Source organism: Canis lupus, chromosome 10, assembly GCF_011100685.1.
Source record: "Canis lupus familiaris isolate Mischka breed German Shepherd chromosome 10, alternate assembly UU_Cfam_GSD_1.0, whole genome shotgun sequence".
NCBI classification, from domain to species: Eukaryota; Metazoa; Chordata; class Mammalia; order Carnivora; family Canidae; genus Canis; species Canis lupus.
In genome coordinates this window covers 47,054,023-47,078,071 of record NC_049231.1, presented here as the reverse complement: position 1 = coordinate 47,078,071, position 24,049 = coordinate 47,054,023, and the positions used below count along the sequence as shown (strand labels likewise).

The following is a 24,049-nucleotide window of genomic DNA, read 5'->3' as shown; positions in this document are numbered from 1 at the left end:
TGAAAATGAATAGACTCTTAAAGTAGGGTGTTAGGCCAGGGACCCTGGCTTTCATTTGTACAACCATGAATTAATCTTAACTAAGGGGACTAAATTATTGACTACAATTCTTAATGTAGAAGGGAGATTCGTGAATGCTTAATATTGTCTTCTGCATATATGTGAATTGTTCTGTGTATTGAAATGTAACTTAACCTACAACCATTTACTGTAATAATTACAATCATTAACAATTATTGGCCTGAAAATATGAACTACTGACATTTAGCAGAGTTTGTCATAAAATGGTAATGCTAACTTGTGGATGTCAACAATGATGGTAGAAGTAATTTAAATATGTATTTAAAATTTCATCAATTAATTATAGCTACTATAATTTAAATTCAATAGAAGACTTCTTATGAACAATTGAATTATAATAATGAAAATATAATTTCCTCTACTTCACTGGAGAATGAAAGACTGAGTCTCTATGGAATATGTGATTGAGAAAGAAATAAATATAGACTGTACTGTATGAGATTTGGTTAAAAAGTCATTCAACTCGTGATATACAATCTTGTCTAAACTTTTATTCACATCTCTTTTGGCAAATGTGTCTAAATAAAACACTTTTATTTCTTAGTGCCCTATGAATTTTATTTAAAACATTAATAATTAAATAAAGAATAACTAAGTTACAGTCTACTCTGGAAAACCATACTTATTCTTTATATAGAGAGGAAATCTTTTAAATTTCCCATTTCTGTAGCAGATTGAAAGGATTTGTGGAAAACTAGGGTGTCTTAACATTTAAATTCTAAATCTTGGTGTCTTTGGTTTTCGGCCTTTGAATTTTTATTTTTAAGCCCACTCCATAGTTGAGTCAGGTATTACCTTCTTTCTGGAACTTTGAATAACTTGTTTTTAAAGTTCTTATAGTAATACTGAGTCATTTAGACATAATAACAGAGAACTCTTGTTCTCAGTGAGTAACCTCTATCTCAGCTCTGTTAGTAAAGTCCCAAAGTTTTCAATATTCATTTTTCTCCTTGATCTCAGAGAATGGTTATATTAAATATTAAGGGAACCAACAATCTAATCTGCCCTTATAACCACTTTTTAAAATCCACTGTATCTTGCCCTTTCCCTATGGCCTTCTTATTGGTAATTCAATTTAGATTTGGTCACTGTTGTTACTGCTTGTGCCTGAAGCTCAGTCTTCAAAATAGCCCCCTGATGTTTTAGCCTGCAGTAAACCTCAACAATATTTGATGATGGTGAGGGAGGTTAAGATGACTTCTGTTGATATGTAGCTTTCTCACTGGATCTCATTTGGGCAAATCATTTTTCAGGCTTAAAGTTTCTCCATGCTTCAGGGTTATGTTACCTTTTTAAAATGTGTGTGCACATGCACACAACCTTCACAGACATCTGTCACTGTTTAGTTTAATTGAAATAATAAACATGAACCTTGAAATAATAAACATAATACTTGACCAGAGAATGAATAGAGAATTTAGCTTATGAAATAATTGGAGATTGGGAAAAATCTCTAAGTTAGGAAAAATAACCATACTGAAAGAGTTTGAGGAAATGAAGATAACATTTCTCAATTAACAATAGTAATAAAACTAATCAGAACTCAACAAAAAATAACTGTGTTAGCATACTTAGGTGGACGGATGAAGCCATCGGAAAGCCACTTTGTAGCCAGGGAACCTGATTTACTGGCACAAAATAGTCTAATGACCAATTAGTTGGGTATACAGCATATATAATTTGATTTCAGTCTGCGGGTTTTATGCTTATCTTAGAATACTTATCCACTATGAGTGAGATAGCCTTGTGGATAGAAAGTGGACTAATCTGCTTATGGAACAATAATTTGCTCCAGTGATTTGTTCAAGACAACACAAAGGCCTAAACAGTAGTGATGGCCTGCCCTCTTCATTTCTCTTACTTTTAGTAGAGATTCAGGCCATAGCCCCTTAACGTAGGAAAAACAAAAACCAAAAAACATCTCCTACCCACGGCAGTCTTTTTTTTTTTTTTTTTTGGACACTGTTGAACAGGATAATCAGAATGATCTGATTCCTCCCACCCCATGCTCTCAACCACCACCTTCTTCTGTGTTTAGAAGAAAGAATATTGAGGTATGAATTGGAGCTGAGCTCCATCTACCAGCTTTGTTGACAAGAGGAAAGCTATTTAACCTCTTTGGGTCATGTGTCCTCCCTGATGAAATGAGAGGGTTCAGCTTTCTCGGGTGTCTTTCAGCTCTGAGTGTCCTACTCATTGTACAGTGCTGCTCTAGTTTCTGATTGGGAAAGTCTAGTCTGATAGAGGGCATGAAAGATTGGGGGAAGTTGGATCATTTTTAGTAAACATCCTTTAGAACTGGTAAACCATCTCTTAGGAGTATTTTGTGGATTAATGACATTTAATGAGAGGTTTTTATGAAGAACCTTGAATCCCTTGTAAGAATGTTACAATTTGTATGATGTACTCAAGACTTAAAGACATTGTGTATTTTGTATTAAGTTGACATGGAAATGAAATAAAACAAATGATCCTTCAGAGGAAGAGGATGCCGTTCTTTGAGTGGAGAGGCCTTTGCTAGCAAACGCTGGATTGGAATTCCCCATGGCCGTGGCTGGGATTGCATAGAGCTGGCTGGCACAGAGAACCAAGGACTGCTTCACTCAAGAACCTTTCCCTTTTCCTTGCTGACCTCTGGAGGGTATAATGAGGAACCAAAACAAATAACTAGAGTTGTTGCATTGTTCTTGGGAGCCTTGCATGGTTCCATTTGTACCTCTCAATTCCTTCATTATCATAGGACCAGCAACTCGAGTTTTGAAATCACTTCCTTAGAAAGTCATCTTTCCTTGCTGGAGAGTAGACAGAAGGTTCATTGACTATTCAGAGCTCTAGGTTAGGCTATTGTGTTTTTATAGGCACAGTGGCTTCACCATTAGAAGCTTTAAACTTCCAGCCCTCCTTTTCTACACCTGTTTTGTTTTGTTCCAATTATCTGCCTAACTGAAGGCACAGCTAATGTGCAGCCTCTGGCATCAACACTAGTTGTCTTTGCCTAATCGTTTGATAAAAGATTTTTTGAATCTCTACTGTGTACCAGATGTTGTGTTAGAAACTCTCTGTTTGACCATTGAGAGTATGATGTGGTGGGCCAGAGAGTTGCTGTGAACTTAGAGAAAATTACTAGAATCTGAAGTCAAAACATTTAACTCTGTAGAATTAAGACCTGAACAAAGGACTAAGGCCATGATGGGGCTCAGTGTTTTAGGGGATATTCTTTCTCTCTTTTTTTTTTTTTTAGTTGGGGGACATTCTTATCAGGAGCTTTGGGTACTTAATGTAATTTAGAGTCAGAGCTTGCTTTTATTTGGAACAGGAACCCAGGTAATAATGTCTCATTGAATTTCAAAGCAATTTTTTAATTCTTTTATTTTCATTTTTAGGCACTAAAAAATCAAGTGCTTTGTCCGTAGCCACACATCTAGTTAGTGACCAGTTGAACTAGCACTAGAATCCAACTTTTTTTGTAACTTCATATTGCTTCAGGGTGTAGCAGTTCAACAAAAGCTTCATTGATCACCTGTTATATATAAGAAATCGTGATGGGCAGACATCATAGAAAAAATGTTGATAAGACATGGTTCTTGTTCTTAGAGGAACTTGGAGCCCAGCATTTGAATCTTTGGGATTAGAGAAGTAAACTAGATGATCTACAAGGCAGAAATGAAAGGGTCAAGAAAACATTGTACTTGCTGAGCTTTCTGTCCCAGGTGATGAGAAGAATAATCAGGGTTACCTCTGGCTTTAATGGTGGCACCTCTTATCATTGGAAAACACTTTTGTTCATGTTTTCCTTTCCAGTTACCATACCCCTCCTTTCTTTGTCAACCTGGTTTTTTAGAAAGGCACCCTTAACAGAGTTGCTAAGTTATGGGTTGTTCATTTCTTCAACAGGTATTTATTGAGTTCCTAATTGGGTGGCAGGCAGAGACAAGTAGAGAAGACAGAGAGTGTCCCTGGTATGGAGTTTATAGATAACTCCATGTTAAAGGACATTTAGAAATTAGTAAGAAAACTATCAGATAGTAATAGGTAATTTGATGTGATAAAGTTTGGTGGTAAGGAAAAATGTCTCTTTCCTTTATGCTAAGGAAGTATGTCTTCCTTTATGGAAAGGAAGCATTTAAGGAAAGGAAGCATGTCTTTTCCTTTATGCAAGGCTTGAAGGACAAGCAGCAGCAGCTTTCTGGGAAGAGCTTTCTCAGCAGTAAGATGAAGTTGAATGAGCTTATTCCAAATATTTAGGATTTTGTGAATCCTAGGATAAGGACTCTGGATTTTATGCCCTGGGATATTTTTTTTTTTTTTTTTTCTGAGAGTCTCCAGTCACATGGATATAAAAATAAAAGGTATCTTGAGAATTGTGCAAACATTAATATATATGGATCCCAGTAAGTAGCTTTAAGATCATCAACAAATAAGATACATAGTGTGCGTTATGGGGTTATATATAGAAAAAGACAGAGGAGCTAGAATAGGACATGTGAGAAACAACATGAATGTGTAAAATAAATGGAGATAACGTTTTTGTTGCCAGAAAGTAAAGTATGCTATATCTCTCCATGCTGTTTTTATTCTCCTCTTGACTCTTTTCTTACCCTGTACTTGGAATCTTAGATCCATTTGTTTGGTGTCATCAGTGGATGATTTTTGGCTAGCGCATGGAATATTTATTTATTATTAAAAAAATATTTTATTCATTTATTTGAGAGAGAGAGCATGAGTGGGGAGAGGAGCAGAGGGAGAAAAAGATTGAGCAGGGAGCCTGACTCAGGGCTCAATCCCAGGACCCTGGGATCATGACCTGAGCTGAAGGCAGATGCTTAATCTACTGAACCACCCAGGCTCCCCAGTACATGGAATATTTAAAGCATGAAGCTTGTGAAAGCAAAAATTTCCTTTTACATTGTGGGTAATTTTTCTCTTCTAAACCTAAATGGTATGCTGCCCCAAGTGTAAGGGTGTAGCGCCCCCACTCCAGTTCAAAGTCAACAGTCAAACTTGATTTTATATTGTAAGCAGCTAAAGCTTTGCTTTACAAAACTTTGAACTTGAGTGAGTGAGAAAACTGGAATTGCTCATGACAGCATTAATATGGTAGACATTTGGAGATGATTCTAAATTATCAGGTTATCCTTCTACTTTCCCTGAAATCCTCACTCTATTTTTGTTTGTTTAAGTGTAATTAGGTACGTGTTTTTCAGTTTCCTTTGTTTTCATCTGTATGAAGGAATCAAAGTCTTATTTTGGATATCAGACCAGTACCAATTATTACCTCCATGGTTGCCTGTGTATCATTTACTCTGATGTGATATGCACTATTCGAGGATTCTAAGTGTGCTATTTTCAATAGCCAGGCTAAGAGTGTTATTTTTTGAAATTATTGTTCGTAACTGTTTTCACTCAGATGGTGGTTATGACTGATGATGTTCAACTTGAGTAAACATGCATCATTGGCTTTGTATCAGGATTGGGAACAAATTCTGGTTTTTGACCCCCCAAATAAACTCCTTTTTTTTTCATTATTTAGAATCATTTAAATTATTAGCAAATAAAAATAAAGTGTAATGAGGAAGCATAGTAGGGTAAAAGTTTATTAACAATTAGTAAATAAATAGCTTTATTTTCATTGGCACTCATTTTTCTCAAGCCAGTAACTTATTTAGTTGAATGAAGTTTCATTTGGAATTGCTCTTACACCTGGCAAAATGGAAGTCTATGTTTATGGGAAAAGGAAAGGATTTTCTTCCTTCTTGTGCCCTTAGTGATAACAGCTTGGTAAATAAAGTATTATTTGGGAAATGAAGATATTGTCAAAGGCTTGACCTTTACTCAATTGAGGTTACATATAATTACTTTCCTGGCAATTGAGTCTTGATAATTTTCTGGGAATTTTGTTTTGTATATTGGATTTAAATGTACTTTGCATTTAAAATGTGAAATTAGTTGCTTTGTGTTTGCAGGTGAAATAATTTCTTTAAGCCAGTGGTGAGTCATTCAGTTAATGTAGGAAAGTTTATTAACAGTCATAAATGTTCCCAGTTGTCCAAGGGAATTGGAATACTTCCAGAATGAGTGAGACAGAGCTCGCGTCAAGGCAGTTACAAATAGTTATCTCCTGTGGTTTTTCTGTGGGATGTTTTAATTCTCCAGCTAGCTTTCCATCCGTATCACTCAGTTTGTTTAAAACAACTCTAACCCCCACCCTGATAGTATATGTTCAGGGATTCAAATCAATCTGAGGGATAACCTGAATAAAACGTGATTAGGAAGGTAAATTTCTTAAAATCCATATACTCTGATAATACATTCCAAAGTCACAGGAACATGCTTTCTGAATTATGTGTGATTTGGAATTTTTATTTTCTTTTCCCTTTCCTGGGCATAGCATAGTGCCAGGCAAACTACTAGATACTTAGTAGATCTTTTTCCCAAATGAATGAATGAAATCCACTGAAGCAAAGAATAGAGGGTTTATAGTATATCTGTCATGGGCAGGTTGCAGCAGATACAGAACTGAATATAGGACAAGCACCTTCAAGTAAGGGCTTTGGTGTCAATCTACATTTTAATTCTCCCTCTGTCACTTACAAGCCTTTTAATGTTGGAGAAATTATTTAATTTCTTTTTTTTTTAACTTGATTTTAAAAACTAGGATTAAAGATTTGAATGTACTGGTAAATATGGTGAACTAATCAACAATCGTATAGCTGGAGGAAGACTGTTCCAGGTAGAGAGAAGGTCAGGTGCCAAGGTCTTGAGAGGCATGAACTTAGAGTATTTAAGGAGCAGCAGGCAAACAATTTGTGACCAGAGTAGAATAAGAAAAGGAATTGTAGAGGATAAGATCAAAGAGGTAATGAGGACTAGATACTATAAGATGTAGTAAGGACTTCGGCTTGTATTCTGAGTAAAATAGAGCCTTTGGAGGGTTTGTGAACAGAGGAGTGTTATGATCTGGCCTTTTAAAAGGATTACTTTGTTTTTTTTTTTTTTTTTTTTTTTTTTTTTTAAAGGATTACTTTGATTGCTGGGTTGAGAATAGACTATAAAAATAAAAGCAGAGAGACCAGTTAGGAGGTTACAGTTTTATTGTAATTTAAGAAAGAGGTGATGATGGCTTTTGAAGACTGGTGGGGATGGGAACAGTGATCTGAATCTGGATGTAATTTGAAGGTAGAACAGAATAGACAGGATATATTGACCGATTGGATTTGGTATTTGAGAGAGAGAAAGAAAAAAAAAGAGAAAAGATGATCCTGAAACTTTTGACCTAGATGTATCTTTCATATGATATGTTGGGGAAGACTGTGGCCAGAGTAGATTTTTAGAGGAAGACCATCAGTTTAGTCTGGGGTATGTTGAGCTTGAGGTGTGTCTAATAGATACCTCAAGATTGAGACTGCTCTGGGTCTACTTAATTTTGCAGAAGCATGTTCTTTAGAATTTTCTTTTCATGAGGATCTCTGGGAGGCCAACTTACTATTTGTCTCAAATTGTCTTTATCTTACCTCCACTTTTTTTTTTTAAGATTTTATTTATTTATTCATGAGAGAGAGAGAGAGAGAGGCAGAGACACAGGCAGAGGGAGAAGCAGGCTCCATGCAGGGAGCCCGATGTGGGACTCGATCCTGGGACTCTAGGATTACGCCCTGGGCTGAAGGCAAACACTAAACCGCTGAGCCACCCAGGGATCCCTTACCTCTACTTTTGAATGTAGTTTAGCTGGGTATAGAATTCTGGTTAACAGTTATTTTCTCTCAGTGCTTTGAAGATACTATGTCTTTTATTATTGCCAGTGAGAAACTTGTCTTTGGTAAAATTGATTTCCCTTGTAAGGTATCCTATTTTTTCTTTCATCTCCTGTGGCTCTTAAGGTTTTCTTTTTTTCTTTTTTTTGCTTTTAAGGTTTTCTTAGTCACAATTTCACTGTGACATGCCTAGGTATGAGTTTATTTACTTGGAATGAGTACTTGGAATATACTTTAAATCTAAGATCTTGTGACTTTATTCAATTCTGGAAATTTTCTAGATATTTCTTAGAGTATTTTTCTTTTGACATTCCCACTTTATGTAACCTTGCTTAAAGTATATTGGTTTCTCTGGAGCTATCATGTGTATGTATGTACACACATACATATATGTGTGCACATATATATTTTGTGTTTTTGTCTTCTTTCTCTGTAATGTTCTGGGTATATTTCCTGGAAAACTGTTGTCTGAGTCATTAATTCTCTAGACTTTATCTTATCTGTTACCTTTTTTGGAAGTACATTTTTATTTCCAGTGTTTCCTGTATCTTTTTCTTTCATAAAGATTTTATTTAGTTAGTTAGAGTAAGTATGAGCAGGGGAGAGACAGAGGAAGAGAGAGAGAAAATCTCAAACAGACTCTGCACTGAGCCTGACTCAGGACTCCATCTCACAACCCTGAGATTATGACCTGAGTTGAAATCAGGAGTCAGATACTTAACCGACTGAGCCACCCAGGCCTCCCCCAACCCCATTTTTCATAATTTCTTCCTCTTTTTAAATAGAAGTTATTCCTTATCTCTTGAGTATTCGTAACAGTTATTTTAAAGTCTTTGTCAGACTGTTCCATAAAAATAAGTTTCATATGGATTGACTTTATGTTCAAATTACTGCTTTTTAAAATTGATTTTTTTTAAAGATTTATTTATGATAGACATAGAGAGAGAGAGGCAGAGACACAGGAGGAGGGAGAAGCAGGCTACATGCCGGGAGCCCGACGTGGGACTCGATCCCGGGACTCCAGGATCGCTCCCTGGGCCAAAGGCAGGCGCTAAACTGCTGAGCCACCCAGGGATCCCCTAAAATTGATTTTCTTCATATAAAACATCTCTGTGTTTTAAATTTTGATTTACTGACTATCTAATTGGGAGTCTTTTTGGTCTCTACTTATTTTCCTTTGGCTCATTCTTCTCCATCAGAGAAACTAGATTAGATAGTGGCATTTTGGGTCTCGTCTCCCACCCAAAGTTATACTGGGAATATTACAGATCTGGTCATCAAGCTAGTAGTCAGCCTGGTTTGGGGTTTCCCTGGGCCCGTGACTTTTCCTACTGTTGCAGTTCTGGCAATAGCCTTTCTCCAACTTCCTTTCATGGGAGAGGAAGCCCTAAAATTTCCCACTTCCTGGGCCTGAGGTGAGTTACCCTTCAGGAACTGACTTCTTGGCCATCATTGCTCCTTTCAGAGCTGTAACCCCAACAGATCTCTGGTATCAGCACTCTTGCTTCTTTGCATTTCTATTCTGTTTTACTCAGAGAATTACCTTGTTTTTGACCTCAGTTGGTTTTGGGGTTCTATTTGAATATTTTGGTTATTATTAATATGTTTTGGGGGGCATGCCTTGTTAAAATGTAAACCAACAGTTCCATCTCTATCAGTTCAATTGAAATTCTTTAAAGCTTGCTTTTCTCATAATAATAATTATTTTATTTTTTAAGATCTTACTTTTTAAAGTAATCTCTACATCCAAAGTGGGGCTCAAACTTACAACTCCAAGATCAAGAGTCACATGTTCCACTGACTAAGCCAGCCAGTCACCCCACTGATAGGTAATAATTTTAGAAAACCTGTTCAGTACATATTAAATACTTCACCAGGACAAACTAATTTAATCTCACCCCCCCCCCCCAAAAAAAAAAAACCTTTCATTTTATAAAAGAGGAAAGTAAAAAATGGGGAGGTTTCATAACTTGTTCTGGATCACACAACTATTAAGTGGCAGAGTGAGGATTCTAAACTAAATAACTTGGCTCTGTAGTCTGTCTTCCTAGCCACTGTCATGTACTCTCCCACCTGGCCGTTGGGGAAAATCAGACCTTTTCACAGACTTGTTTGTTGCAAAGTAAGATAAGATGTGAAAAGTCTAGTGTTGTATCTGATGTATAATAACATTGAGTAAATGTTTATTTTTCTTTCCTTAGTGGCAGGCAAATATATTTTCGGTGTGACAATTTAAACAAAACTTGTAAGTTCATTTAGTTTAAAATATAGCATGTTTCATTTTAGTAAGAAGGGTAGGAATTCTATTATTGGACTAATTTTCTTGTGTGGCTGTGGGGACAGGACTGGCCTGGGAGAGATGCAGAGCTAGGAAGCTAGGGAATCAGAGAAATAGGGTACAGTGCAAAGTCTAAATTGAAAACCAGACAACTGAAGGATTCTACAGAAAATCTGGTGATCCTAGGGAATTCCAGATCAAGATACTATGTGGACTAGATGGGAGGAGCTGGTGCCTTGAGCATTTCCCAGAGCTCCTGAGGTTCCTGTATCCTTGGGAGTGAGCCAGAGAGGACTTTGGTGAGGGTACTTTGCCAGCCTTGACCTCTTTGAGTGTTCACTAACCTTTGTTTTCAATTCCCCAAATTAACAAGGAGCATTTAGTCTTAGTGTGCAACACTCAAGGGAATAAATCAATTGGTTAGCTGTTTATAGGTATGATAGCCAAGAATCTAAATTAGGGAATTGCCTCTGGGCCCTGAAACAACTATTTCCTCCTTTCCTGCTTCGCCAAGCCTACACATCTGGGCCTTCCACCATTCTGCCTGCACATCCTCCGAGCCCAGCTCAAATCCACCCCTGTACTGACCCCCTGTATACCTTGTGTCTAGTTCCTTGAAATACATTAGAGACTTTAAGAAAGGAAATGTCCTTGTGAGATATAATATTTGGAGTAAGTTTTATTGATTTGAATGAATAGGGATAAGTGTGGAGATCATAAACAAATGCTTAGTTGGGAATATGGAGAGAGTATGTGTATGTGCCTCTGTGTGTGTGTGTGTGTGTGTGTGTGTGTGTGTGTGTAGCATGTGTGTTAGAATGGGGACCGGCAAGTATACAGCCTTGCTAAAACAGAAGGCTATAGGAATGTGGAAAAAATTTTAAGGTTAGACTCACGCTGGAATATTTTATTAAGATGGAAAAGGAATTAGATCAAGATTTGTTAACAGTCATGAACCCTTGTAAATTCAGGCAAGGAAGGATGATGCATGGTGAGGTGGCCTGGTCTCATCTCAGACCTGCCTACACTTTTCAGATTGGTTGGTTTTGCTAGAACCTCTGTGTGCTAGGTCTAGGAGGCTCAGGCGAGGCTCATGGGCAGTGTTGAGGAGCATTACTGAGCTAGTATTTATTGTACTCGTATTTTAGTCACTTGAAAAGAAAATAAGGAAATAGGAAAATACCCCTTCTTTCTTACAGTTCCTTTTCCCTCTTAGTTTTTCCTATATAGTCAATCCCTATAGAAGACTTGACCATAGACTGCAACATTATCTATAAGCCAGTCCTACATTGCCAATGGCCCTGTGGTGGGGAAAATAACAGGTAAATGAAATCTATATGTAATCTTAGATCAAGTAGTTTTTACTTTATTTACCTCTGTGACTCCAATTTTTTGGATGGATTACATCACAAAAGATGTCTTTTGCTTTGATTTTCCTTTTCTTTTCTCTGTTTACCCATTGCGGAGTAAATTAACCCAAATATACTTAAAAGACTGAAGAATGAGCAAAGGAAGATTATAATCTATAACCATATCATCAGCATTTAAGAGCTCTGGGAAATTTGGATTTCAGTTTTTGATTGAGTAACTGTATGAGAATTATACCATGCTGGCAATGTTAGTAATAAACTAGAAGATGATTCCATGAAACTCAAGGCATTTATCTTAATTTTTAAAAGATACAAATCCAACAATAGTAACTTCAATTCTTATGAATATAAAGATGCAGGAGGACTATTTTTATTATAAAAATTTCAAATATTACACAAATGGATTTTTATTATGAGAAGTTTCAAATGTAAATTTTAGACATACATAATATATAAATATATAAAGCATATAATTTCAAACATACATATATATAAATATATAAAAGTAGCGAGAATAATAAAATGAACCACCTTTGCCCATCACCCAGACTCAACATTTATCAGAATTTTTTGCCACACTTGCTTCATCTATACCTTTCATTATGGCTTACTGAAGTGTTATAAAGTACATTCCTCATTTATTATTTTCCCTCCTAGACACTTTTTAGTGTGGATCTCTAAACAATATGGACACTTTCTCTCATGTCCTGACACAGCCTATAAATAATTCCTTGGTGTCGTATAATATCTAGTACATGTAAATTTCCTCTGTTATTTGAAAATATCTTTTTTGCATTGGTTTTGTGCAAGTTAGAATCTAAACAAGGTTCACACTTTGCATTTAGTTCTTATGCCTTTGGATCTCTTTTATTTCTGTAGTTCAGATTGTTGATGGCTGGTTTTGGTGGCTGAGTGGGATGAAGCACAGGTGGGATGAATTTTGTAAGCCATGTGAAAAGAAAACTTGAAATCACAAAGCTTGGTGGGAGTGGGGAGATTGATTGTAACATTTATGGCTGAAATAATATTTTTAGGCCCATGCCAAACTTAGAAAAAAGTCTTTCAGAGTAGTAGTATTTACATATATTTTGTTTTGTGCAACTAAATTGAATTGCTATTTGGAATATTTAATTAGAAACTGAAGTTGTCTATCTTATATCAAACTAGAATAAGAAAAAAAATCCCACATGTGTTTCTGAGAGATCTAATTCTCACTGCAAATTAGAAATCAGTTATCTTTCTACAGAATGTCTTCCACAATGTAAGAAAATATTTTTTCTTTGGACTTTATCTCTTTATTTTCATGTATTAATTTTAGTTAAATCTAATTACAATCCTCCTAAAATAATTGTCCATCTACCACTGGATATACTGTTTCTTAAGGTAATGTTATAAAATCTAGTAAGGCATAAGGTTAAAAAAATTTTTTAAACAAAATGTTCTTAAGCACTCTAGAATAAAAATATAATAGAGCAGAATCTCACTAACAGGAATGTCCAAATAACCTCAAATTGTTTATGCCAACTTGCTTTATTAATTCTCCATAGGATCTTGTTGAAAATTTTGTAGTAGGCCACATCATTTTGAAAGACATGGAAGTGATTATTAAAATATACCTTAAAATATACCTTAATATGTGTTTTTTTAATATAAATAATCTTTATAAAGATAGAACATAAATTATAACAAAGTTATATTCTCTTTGTTGGAAATCTTGAGTTTTGCAGTATAGATTATAAGAATTTAATTAATGTCAGAACACCAAAACATTTTGACTGGGTATAAGCCATGGTATTAAAGCTTATTTTGCAGACAAGACACATGCTTTATATGCTTTTGTAGGAGGTGGAATCTTTAGTAGCTTCAAATCTTAAGACTTATAATAAAGAGGAAAGGGAGTGAAAAGTAGAAAGAGACAATTTTTAGTTTCCCTCCTTCTAAATGTTAAGAATATTTATTCCTTTCTAACAGTGTTGATGTGTATCAATAGTTTGTACTTTTACCTTCTGGTACTTGATTATTCCAAATGTTTGCTTTATATATGCCTTTTAGGTGCCCCAATGTGAGTTTGCAAAAGCTACCAGAACAGTGGTTATGGAATGTTTTAGAGGAAATTAAATGCAGTGATCCTTCATCTAAACTCTGTGCTACAAGGCGCAGTGCTGGAATTCCTTTCTACATACAGGTACCTATTCATGGGATATAGCTGTTTGTCTTTTGATAATTTGTTTTGTCTTTTGACAATCTCCTTGATGTGTGAGTTAGCATATTGTATAAGGGACAGCTCTGTCTTTTAAGTGCTATAGCATTTGTGGCTTTGTTGTATGTGTGAACAATGTGTTCCCATGAGAGATTTGTTCTTGGAACAAACCCTCTACAAGATCAGTCTTGTAATATGAACAGAGAGTGGTATAGATTTCCGCCTCACTTCTAGGAAGTATACATGTTGCCTTTTTTGTTGAATTAGAAAAAATAGTCTTTCTGTTATTTCAGGACCCTTAAGACTCTGTAAGCAACCAGTATTAACAGTTTCTTTTTAATCCCTCCATAAAATGTCCCATGTGCAAAATAATTTTAATCCTAGTAGTAGCTAACAATTATAAGTGGTTATTTCACATATAATATCTTATGTAATCCTTCTCAAGCCCTATGAGATATGTCCTTTGATCATCCATATATTGTAGATGAAGAAACTTATCTAAGAAGCTTAGGAAAGTCAAGTTAACTTTCTAAAAGCCCCAGAGATAGTGTGAGCAGAGTTAAGACTTACTTGAAGCCCAAGCAGCCTGATTGAATGGGTATGTGTGAGTGTGTTTTCTTTTTTTAATGCAGAAGAAAACATTATACACACTGTTTTGTCCTTGCTTTTTTTTCATTTAACATTATACCTTAAAGAACACTACATATCAGCATGCCCAGATATTACTAGTTGATACAAAAACATTTTATTTCCACAGTGTTGAAATTAAGAAGCTGTCACTCTCATAAATGCAGTGAATAAAAACCAGAGCCCTCATATACTAAATCAGACCCGAACCTAAAAGGCCTTTGTTTAATATTCAGTAAGATATAGTCCAGGAATGGGGGCAGTATAATAAAAGCAATAAAAATAAGTGAAATGAAATCTTTTTTTTTTTTTTTTTTTTAATGCCCCTACCTATGTTTTTTTCCTTCTTTTTCTTATTCCTTCCTCAAATTTCCAAAGTCATTGTTGTCTGGTAACAATGGACAGCACTTACAGAGGTGGTTGATTTGATCCAGAGATCATTGAGGTAGTTCTGCTGGATGAATTTTGGTGACTTTCAGGAATGAACTCCTCTCTGATCTGATATCAGTTTGGTTCATGTTCTGCCTGTAATTCATTCTGACTTCATTCATGTTTTTGCATCATTCGTCTGAGGACAAATGTTAATACAGTAGCAAGGTCTAGTTGCATGTTTATGCTATCCTTATTCCACTTCTGGTTCCCATTTCACACTAAATATTAGTCACAGTGACAGAGCAGTCAGGACATGCACTTTCTTAGCCCATCCTTGTGAAGAGTGTTATAACTATGCACACAGTTCTTGACAGAAAAAAAACTATGATTCCAAGGAGACATTTCAGTAATTGCATATACCTTTATTTATGTTAGTTGAGTAAAATCTAAATTATAAGAAAAATCAGAGAGGTCCCATTCCTTATAGTATAACCTACCTGTAAGTTATGTTCTCATGGAAACCTCTACTTAGTGTTAACTATGGAGAAAAACTGCCCTACTTAATGAACTTATCTTTTGTGCAGATAATGAAGTTTTTTTGAGTGGTCATTAGAAAAATAGTGTATATGTTTTCTGAGCTTAAACATACTATGATAAAATTCTCTTTTAAATTTATCTATTTTGGGTATTCTTCTTTCATGGATTATAAAAATCTCCAAAGATGCAGAGTAGCTTGAAACTTTCACTCTTGGGAGCTAGTAGCTACGTACAAATGAAATAATCACTGCTACTCCTACTCTTAATTCTATACAACCACTAATCTATTTTCTGTTTCTATAGATTTGCCTATTCTGGACATTTCATATAAATGGAATCATAATGTGTGGCCTTCATGTCTGGTTTCTTTTACTTAGCATGTTTCAAAATCCATCCATGTTGCTTCATTCCTTTTTATTGCCTCAGGTAGTTTAATATCCTATTTTTATGTTTATTGTATACTGAAAAAATGTTACACACAAAGTAAACAAGCAGCTCTTAGAAATACAAATATGGGACTCCTTTGGAGTTTGTAGTATTTTTTTTTTTTAGCTCCATGGAAGCTTCCTGTGCTACAATTTGATAGTACTCCAAGGTGGAGAAGAGACTCTTTAGTAAAGAATTAAATAATTGATCAATCTCCAGGGAGTTTCCAAATTCTTGCTAGAAATTTAATCCACAGGTTTTGTGTGTGTATGTGTGTGTGTGTGTGTGTGTGTGTGTGTGTGTTTTGTCTTTTAAATAAAGGAGATTTTTCTTGTTGGTAAATATATTATAAAAATGGGGATGCCTGGGTGGCTCAGTGGTTGGGTGGTTGCCTTCAGTTCAGGTTGTGATGATCCTGGGATCTAGGATCGAGTCCTGCATTAGTCTCCCTGGGAAGAGCCTGCCTTTCCCTCTGCCTATGTCTCTGCCTCTCTCTTTCTCTGTGTCTCTCATGAATAAATAAATAAATAAATCTTTAAAAAAATAAAAAATAAAAACAGACTTGCTTATTGTATCTGAGACCTGCCACCTAGTTATGGTCCTAAAAGAGTTGTCAATAAGAGCTATTCCCTCAACCTCTTAAAATTATACAGTTAACCAGCAAACCCGGAAATGACCTTAGAGATTCCATGATATCAGTCTCATTGAATTCTACAGATGAAGAATCTAAGGGATGGAGAGGTTAAGCTACTTGCCCAAGGCCACGTGGCTTAATTAACTTACTTGATACCTCCTATTTTTATAGGGGGATTTTGCACTTTGGGATTGATGCTGGGAAATAGCAAATAGGTATATGTAAAATAAGATCCCCATTAATTTTTGCCTTATTTTTCCATAGGCGCTATTGGCATCTGAACCTAAGAAAGGCAAAATGGATTTGTTAAAAATAACAATGAAAGAGTTAATCTCCTTGGCTGGACCTACAGATGACTCACAGAGCACAGTCCCCCAGGTAATAATGGAAATATACAAAGCCTGCTAAGAAGGAAGTGATTTTAAATCTTTGTTGTACAAAAAAAAAAAAAAAAAGTATCTGCTAAAGATACAAAATTCTCGAAAATAGGACAGGCATTTGAAGCTTGATCTGGATTGTTTTGATTTGTTTTCTTGGCCTTTCTTGTCCACAAAATAAACCATTGCTTTACTTGATATATATTAACCAAAATGAACTATTTTTAAACTCTGGTAAAAACATCCAACTTAGATAAGGTATTTTATAATACTATTCTTGCATCTAAAAGTTTTTAAGGGGCAGCTCTGGTGGCGCAGCGGTTTAGCGCTGCCTGCAGCCCAGGGCGTGATCCTGGAGACCCTGGATCGAGTCCCACGTCAGGCTCTCTGTATGATGCCTGCTTCTCCCTCTGCCTGTGTCTCGCCCCTCTCTGCCTCTATGAATAAATAAATAAAATCTTTAAAAAAAAGTAAAAGTTTTTAAATGAATGTGCTATCACTTTTAAATTTCCCGTGTGCTTCTTTGAGTTGCTGTACATGTTGTAATTCAGTAGCTGATCTTTCCCTAAAATGAAGTATCTAACTTTTGGTATATTCATATTTTAATTTTAGCTTATATTCAGTCTCTTTTAATCACTGCTACAGCTGGGTTAAGTGTGTGTGTGGGGGTGTATGTGTATATGAGTGAGAAATTGAGGTAGGTATCCTTGCAGCTCCCCTCCACTCCGTGATGGTGAATATCTTCAAGGACACCTTGTCTAAGTTTTCTTAGTAAATGCTTTGTAGTAGGACTTTCCTACCCAACTGTAGGAGGCCCAGACTAGGTCAGGGAACAGAAGAGCTGACGTGTCAATCAAGTATAATACGTACATACATACGTGTGGTTTTACTTAAAGAGCCTGTGGGAGGTGTTAAAGGGGAGCCTGTGGGCCAGAGTGTGACTAGTGGGAAAGAATGGGGTTTATTAGCATATGCCACTTTCTGGCCTATGACTATAAGATGTAAAATATCCTCATTTCTCTACAACTTTTAAAATGTTGCTAATCACCTTTCAGAAATTATTAATTTTAGATTTTTTTCCCCCAGCAAAATGTGAAAAATATAATTTGGTTCCATTTTCCTAGACTCTCACTTAAAAAGAGAAGTGCTGTTTTTTTTTTTATGAGAACATATGAAAATAATGGAATTTTATTTTATTTTTATTTTTTATTTTTTTTAAATTTTTATTTATTTATGATAGTCACACACACACACACACACAGAGAGGCAGAGAATAGGCAGAGGGAGAAGCAGGCTCCATGCACTGGGAGCCCAACGTGGGACTCGATCCCGGGTCTCCAGGATCGCGCCCCGGGCCAAAGGCAGGCGCTAAACCGCTGCGCCACCCAGGGATCCCTGAAATTTGATTTTAAGGAGTGTTGGATGATTATTGTCCTACCCTGCTTCAAGATCATTCATGGCGGGATCCCTGGGTGGCGCAGCGGTTTAGCGCCTGCCTTTGGCCCAGGGCGCGATCCTGGAGACCTGGGATCGAGTCCCACATCGGGCTCCCGGTGCATGGAGCCTGCTTCTCCCTCTGCCTGTGTCTCTGCCTCTCTCTCTCTCTCTCTCTCTCTCTGTATGACTATCATAAATAAATTAAAAAAAAAAAAAAAAAAAAGATCATTCATGGCATTTTAGTGGTCATTTTTATTAGGTTGGTAAGATTTAAAAATTTCATCTCTGACCAGCCTTCTAGGCATTAGTTGATAACTTGCTTTCCTTCTCCCCTTTTGTGTTGTATTTCTTATTATTTTTATTACGTATCTGTGAAACATTTCAGCATATAAAAATGTACAGTGAACAGTGAACATCTATAAAACCACTTCCAAGCTAAAGAAGTAAAACATTGCACATAGAATCATATGTGCTGTGGGGTCCTCCACAATTTGTGCCCCTTTCTTCCCCCTCAGCTATAATCACTAAGCCAAGTTTTTCCATTTTGCATTCTTTTATGACCCTTTTTTTTTTTTAAACATAAATGGTATCATCCGTACATCTTTTTATAGTTGGGGTGTTTACAATGAACATTATTTTTCAATGAATGAGCTGTAAGTCCATAAGTTCATTGTAATGTTTTTTTTTTTTAAGATCGATTGATTTTAGAGAGAACATGGGGGAGGGAGGGGCATAGGAGAGGGAGAAGGATTGAGAATCTTAAGCAAACTCCGTGCTGAGCATGGAGCCTGTCAAGGGGCCTGATCCCGTGTTTGGGAGATTATGACCTAAACCAAAACCAAGAGTCAGACACTTAATTGATTGAGCCACCCAGGCATTCCAAGTTTATTATAATTTCTGAATGGTATTACACTGTACATAATTTCTACCTGGATTCTGCTTCATGTGAAATGGCGCTTCCCAGTTTTATTTCACATTTCTTTGATACCTGGCTAGCTTTAACATCTTTTCCTGTATTAATTAGTCTTCTGGATTACTTCTGTGAATTGCCCATTTAAAGACTTTTGGCTACCTTAAACTGGTTATTTGTCTTTGTCTTGTAGGAGTTGGGTTTTTTCTGTTTTAAAATGATTTTCCTGGGGCCCCTGGGTAGTTCAGTCAGTTTAGCGTCTGCTTTCAGCTAAGGTCATGATCTCAGGGTCCTGGGATCAAGCCCTGCATGGGTTCCCTGCTCAGCGGAGCGACTGCTTCTCCTTCTCAACACCCACTATCCCTTGATCCCTGCTCCTGCTCTCTCTCTCTCTTTCAAATAAATAAATAAATAAATAAATAAATCTTTAAAAAATGATTTTCCTGATAACTATATTCCTTTCTGGTTATTTGAGTTACACATACCTTCTCCCAATCTGTGACTTCTCCTTTCACTTTGCTTATGCTATTATTGCATGAAAGTTTTAAATTTTATTATTATTTTTTTAATTTAAATTCAATTTATAGTACATCATATTTATAGTATTCAAATGTAGTGTTCAGTGATTTATCAGTTATGTATAACATCCATTGTTCATCGCATCATGTGCCCTCCTTAATACCTATCACCCAGTTATCTCATCCTCGTACTTACCTCCCATGCAGCAACCCTCAGTTTGTTTCCTGTAGTTAACTAAGAGTCTCAAGGTTTTTCTCCCTCTCTGATGACTTCTCATTCAGTTTCAAATTTTAACGAAATGGAATATGTCAGCTTTTTCTTTTATGGCTTGTGCATTTGGGTCTTGATTAATAAATACCCCAAGGTCAGAATGATATTTTTTTATTTCTTTTTAAAGTTTTAGAGTTTTACTTCTCACATTTCTGTCTTTATACCACCTGTAATTTGTTTTTGTTTGTGCATAAGATAAGAAAATAATTTTATTATTTTCTACTTAATTAATATACAAGCATTTTTGATACAGTATATCCTTTCCCCTTAATTTATAACACTGTTCTATCTTTCATGTACTGTTTTTTTTTTGATATGCATATCTGTTTGTGTGCTGTATTTTATTGGTCTACTAGTCTGTCTGTCCCTGAGCCAATATCATTATTTTAATTACTGTCTTTTTAATAAGTTTTGGTATCTGGTAGTATGAATCTCCCTTTTTTCCCTTTGGAATTGTTTTGGCTATATTTGTTCAACTGCACTTCCATATAAGTATAGAATCAGCTTGGTAAGTTCAACCCCTTTTAGAATTTTGGTTGGAATTTAAATTTATTGATTTGTTTGAGAAAGATGACTTTATATTGAATATAAGCACAACGATAACCAAAAAAATTAATTGTATTTATACACACCAGCAACATACAATATAATCTTTAAAATACCATTTGTAATCACTACAAACATTATAAAATATATGGAATTAAATCTCACAAAAGATCTATAAGATTTCTAGAAAATTATTCTTAAAAACAATGAAAGACATAGAGGAAGATCTGAATAAATGGAGAAAAAAGTCATGCTCATGAACTGGAAAATTCAATATCCAAAAAGATACTGGGGTTGACTCGTTTGGGTGTCTGCCTTCCTTTCCGCTCATGATCTCAGGGTTCTGGGATTGAGCCCTGCATGGGGCTCCCTCCTGGCTGGGAAGCTTGCCTCTCCCTCTCCGTCTCCCACTCCCCTTGCTTGTGCACTCTCTTAAAAAAAAAAAAGTCACGCCAACAATTGCTATACTACAACTAATGTTACGTAAATTCTTTTGGATTTTAGATTTTCTTTGTGGATAACAATATCCTCAGTGAATAATGCTTAAATGTGTTTTATCTTTCTAATTTTTGGTCATAGAACATTTTTGCGAATATGAATATAGTGATTTTTCATACAATACCATCTTCCCATACAGAGACCAAACCCACAACTTTCACATGATGAATATTTTTTACACATTGATAGATTCACTTAAAGGCTCTTTAAAAATATTTTTTACATATTTTCACTGGATTCATAAATGAGGTTGGCCTATGGATTCTCTTTCTTGTGCTGTACCTGTCCTTTTTTTTTTTTTTTAAGATTTTATTTATTTATTCATGACAGAGAGACAGACAGACACAGGCAGAGGGAGAAGCAGGCTCCATGCAAAGAGCCCGATGTGGAACTCAATGCCCTTACCCCAGGGTCACGCCCTGAGCCGAAGGCAGATGCTCAACCACTGAGCCATCCAGGCATCCCTGTCCTTATTTTTTTTTTTTTTTTTTTTAAAGATTTTATTTATTTATTCATGATAGTCACAGAGAGAGAGAGAGAGGCAGAGACACAGGCAGAGGGAGAAGCAGGCTCCATGCACCGGGAGCCCGATGTGGGATTCGATCCCGGGTCTCCAGGATCGCGCCCTGGGCCAAAGGCAGGCGCCAAACCGCTGCGCCACCCAGGGATCCCCCTGTCCTTATTTTTTATGTAAAATTTTTATTGGATTATAACCTTAGAAAGTTATGTTTAAATCACATGTATACCGCAGTAAAGTTCCACAGGTGAACACACTTCTGTAACTAGCAAGAGACAGAACATTTTAGTACCTGTAAGTTTCCTCATGTTCCCTTCTCATCAGTACCTTTTCCCCAAGGGTAACCACTATTCTAACTTTAACACCTTAGTTTTAGTTTTACCTGTTTTTTTTTATTTAAAATTTTAAATAAATGAAACCATCCATTATATACTTTTTTGATATGGCTTCTTTTGACCAATGTTATGTTTATCGTATCTATCCAAGTTGTAATTTATTCATTTTCATTGCTATATAATATTATATAACTTCTTCATTCTTCTGTTGACGAACATTTGTGTAGTTTTTTAATCTGGATTATTAATCCAGGACTTTTAAGAACATTCTTGTACATACCTAATGGTAAACATTCATGTACCTTTCTTTTCAGTAGATACCTAGGAACGGTTATTTGGTATGTTGTATATTAGTTTTAGTAGATATTACCGTTTTCCCAAAGTGGTTGTCCTTACTTTATTTTTGGACTGATAAAATAAATTTGGGAGTCTTTTCTTCTAGTAGTTTATATGAATTGGGATTATGTATTCTTTGAATTATGGCAGAACTTATACATAAAATGACATGGGTCTGGTTTTTTTGGTAATTAATAGGTTGGGTTTGTTTTTCTGTTTTTGGTGTCTGGGTAGGATTTTTATCTATTGATTTCCTTTATGTAATGATAGCCTCTATCTAATTTTTAAATTTCTCCTTGAATTTGCTTTGATAAATTCTGTTTTCTGGGAAATTTTTCATTTTGACTTAATTCTTCAAACTGATTTAGGGTAGTATTATAGTAGTTTTGCTTTATTCTCTGGTATATCTGTAGTCATGTCATTTGGTATTCCCATGATACTGCTTATTTTCTTCTTTCTTCTTGGTTAGTCAGAGGTTTGTTTTTATTTTAAAATATCAGCTTTGGGTTTTGTTAATGATCTTGCTTATGTTGTTGCTTTTTTCAAATTTTCTGCTCTTTTAAATTTTCTCTCTGTTTTGAATTTATTGTTTATCATCTTAATTGGATACTTAGCATATTTATTTTTAGTCTTTTTAAAAAATAGAAACATGTAGGATATGCATTTCTTTTAAGTTCTACTTACAAATGTTCATGTGTAGCATCTTGGTTGTTATTCACCTCTAAATATAAACAATTTTTTTCCTTTGACCAGTGTATTTTAAAAGTGTCAGTTTTAATGGTATTTAAAGAAATCAGTTTCTAATTTAATTATAGTATAATTAGAGCATAATCTGTAAGATTTTAATTATGTGGTATTTGTTGAGATTTTATTTGTAGATAGATTTAAGTCATTTTAAAAAATAGATGTTTAATGTGTACTTGAAAACAGCACATTGTGTCTATTTGTTAGGTACAGGATTTTGCATATGTCCATTGGACCAAGCTTTTTTTTTATTGCATTGTTCAAATCTTACTTTTAAAAAATTGATTTATCAGATAATAGTTGTTTTATTAAAATATGCTATTTTAGGAATGCCTGGATGGCTCAGCAGTTGAGCAGATGCCTTTGGCTCAGGGCATGACACTGGGATCCAGGATCAAGTCCCCCAGAGGGCTCCCCAGAGGGAGCCTGCTTCTCCCTCTGCTTGTGTCTCTCCCTCTCTCTCTCTCTGTGTGTCTCTCATGAATAAATAAATAAATCTTTTTAAAAATGTGCTATTTTTTCTGTGGATTACCTATTCTTGTAATTCAGTAATTTTTTTTTAATTTTGAGGTTAAATTATTGGATATGTACAGATCTAGAATTACCATGGTCTTCAACGCAAAACTAATTTTCAGATTTTTATTCTAGGTTCATGCTTTAAATATTCTTAGAGCCTTGTTCAGAGATACACGTCTGGGAGAAAATATTATTCCGTATGTTGCTGATGGAGCTAAGGCTGCAATTCTAGGCTTTACATCACCAGTCTGGGCAGTAAGTGCTTTTGCCATTTATTTTCATTCACCTAATTATAGTTCTAAGTAGGTTTTAATAAACTACTTTTTATCTCCTTTCTTGGGTTTTTAGCCATAACTCTTTGTTTTCCTATTTAAGTGATTGCATTAGGGATTTTAGCATGTATCTTTAGCCTCACAGTCAACCCTTAAGTGGTATTTATCACTTCAATTGAAGTTTAAGACTTTATAAGAACCTAACAATATAATACTTCGATTTCTCTTCTCCTAATCTTTGTGCATTTATTACACATTCCACTTTTACGTGTGTTACAGACCTATACTACATGGTTATTTTTGTTTAAACTGTCATTTGTTTCTTTTTCAAAATGTACCATTTTAAAATGTACAGTTCAGTGGCATAAAGTACATTTGCAGTGTTGTGCAGTCATTCCCTTTGTTTTTTAGAGCATTTGCATCATCCTAAACAGGAGCTCTGTATCTATTGAACAGTTTCTCTTCTCCCTCTTCCCCCTTTCCCTAGTAACCTCTC

At 35.5% G+C, this 24,049-nt stretch overlaps 1 protein-coding gene across 1 annotated transcript in view; it reads left to right on the top strand.

The window, feature by feature from the left end:
- Positions 1 to 24,049, top strand: part of THADA (THADA armadillo repeat containing) — a 327,437-nt gene that overhangs the window by 64,270 nt on the left and 239,118 nt on the right. Inside the window, 3 exon segments of the mRNA NM_001109959.1 lie at positions 13,533 to 13,665; positions 16,541 to 16,654; positions 23,414 to 23,536. Coding sequence (NP_001103429.1) covers positions 13,533 to 13,665; positions 16,541 to 16,654; positions 23,414 to 23,536 — 370 coding nt within the window.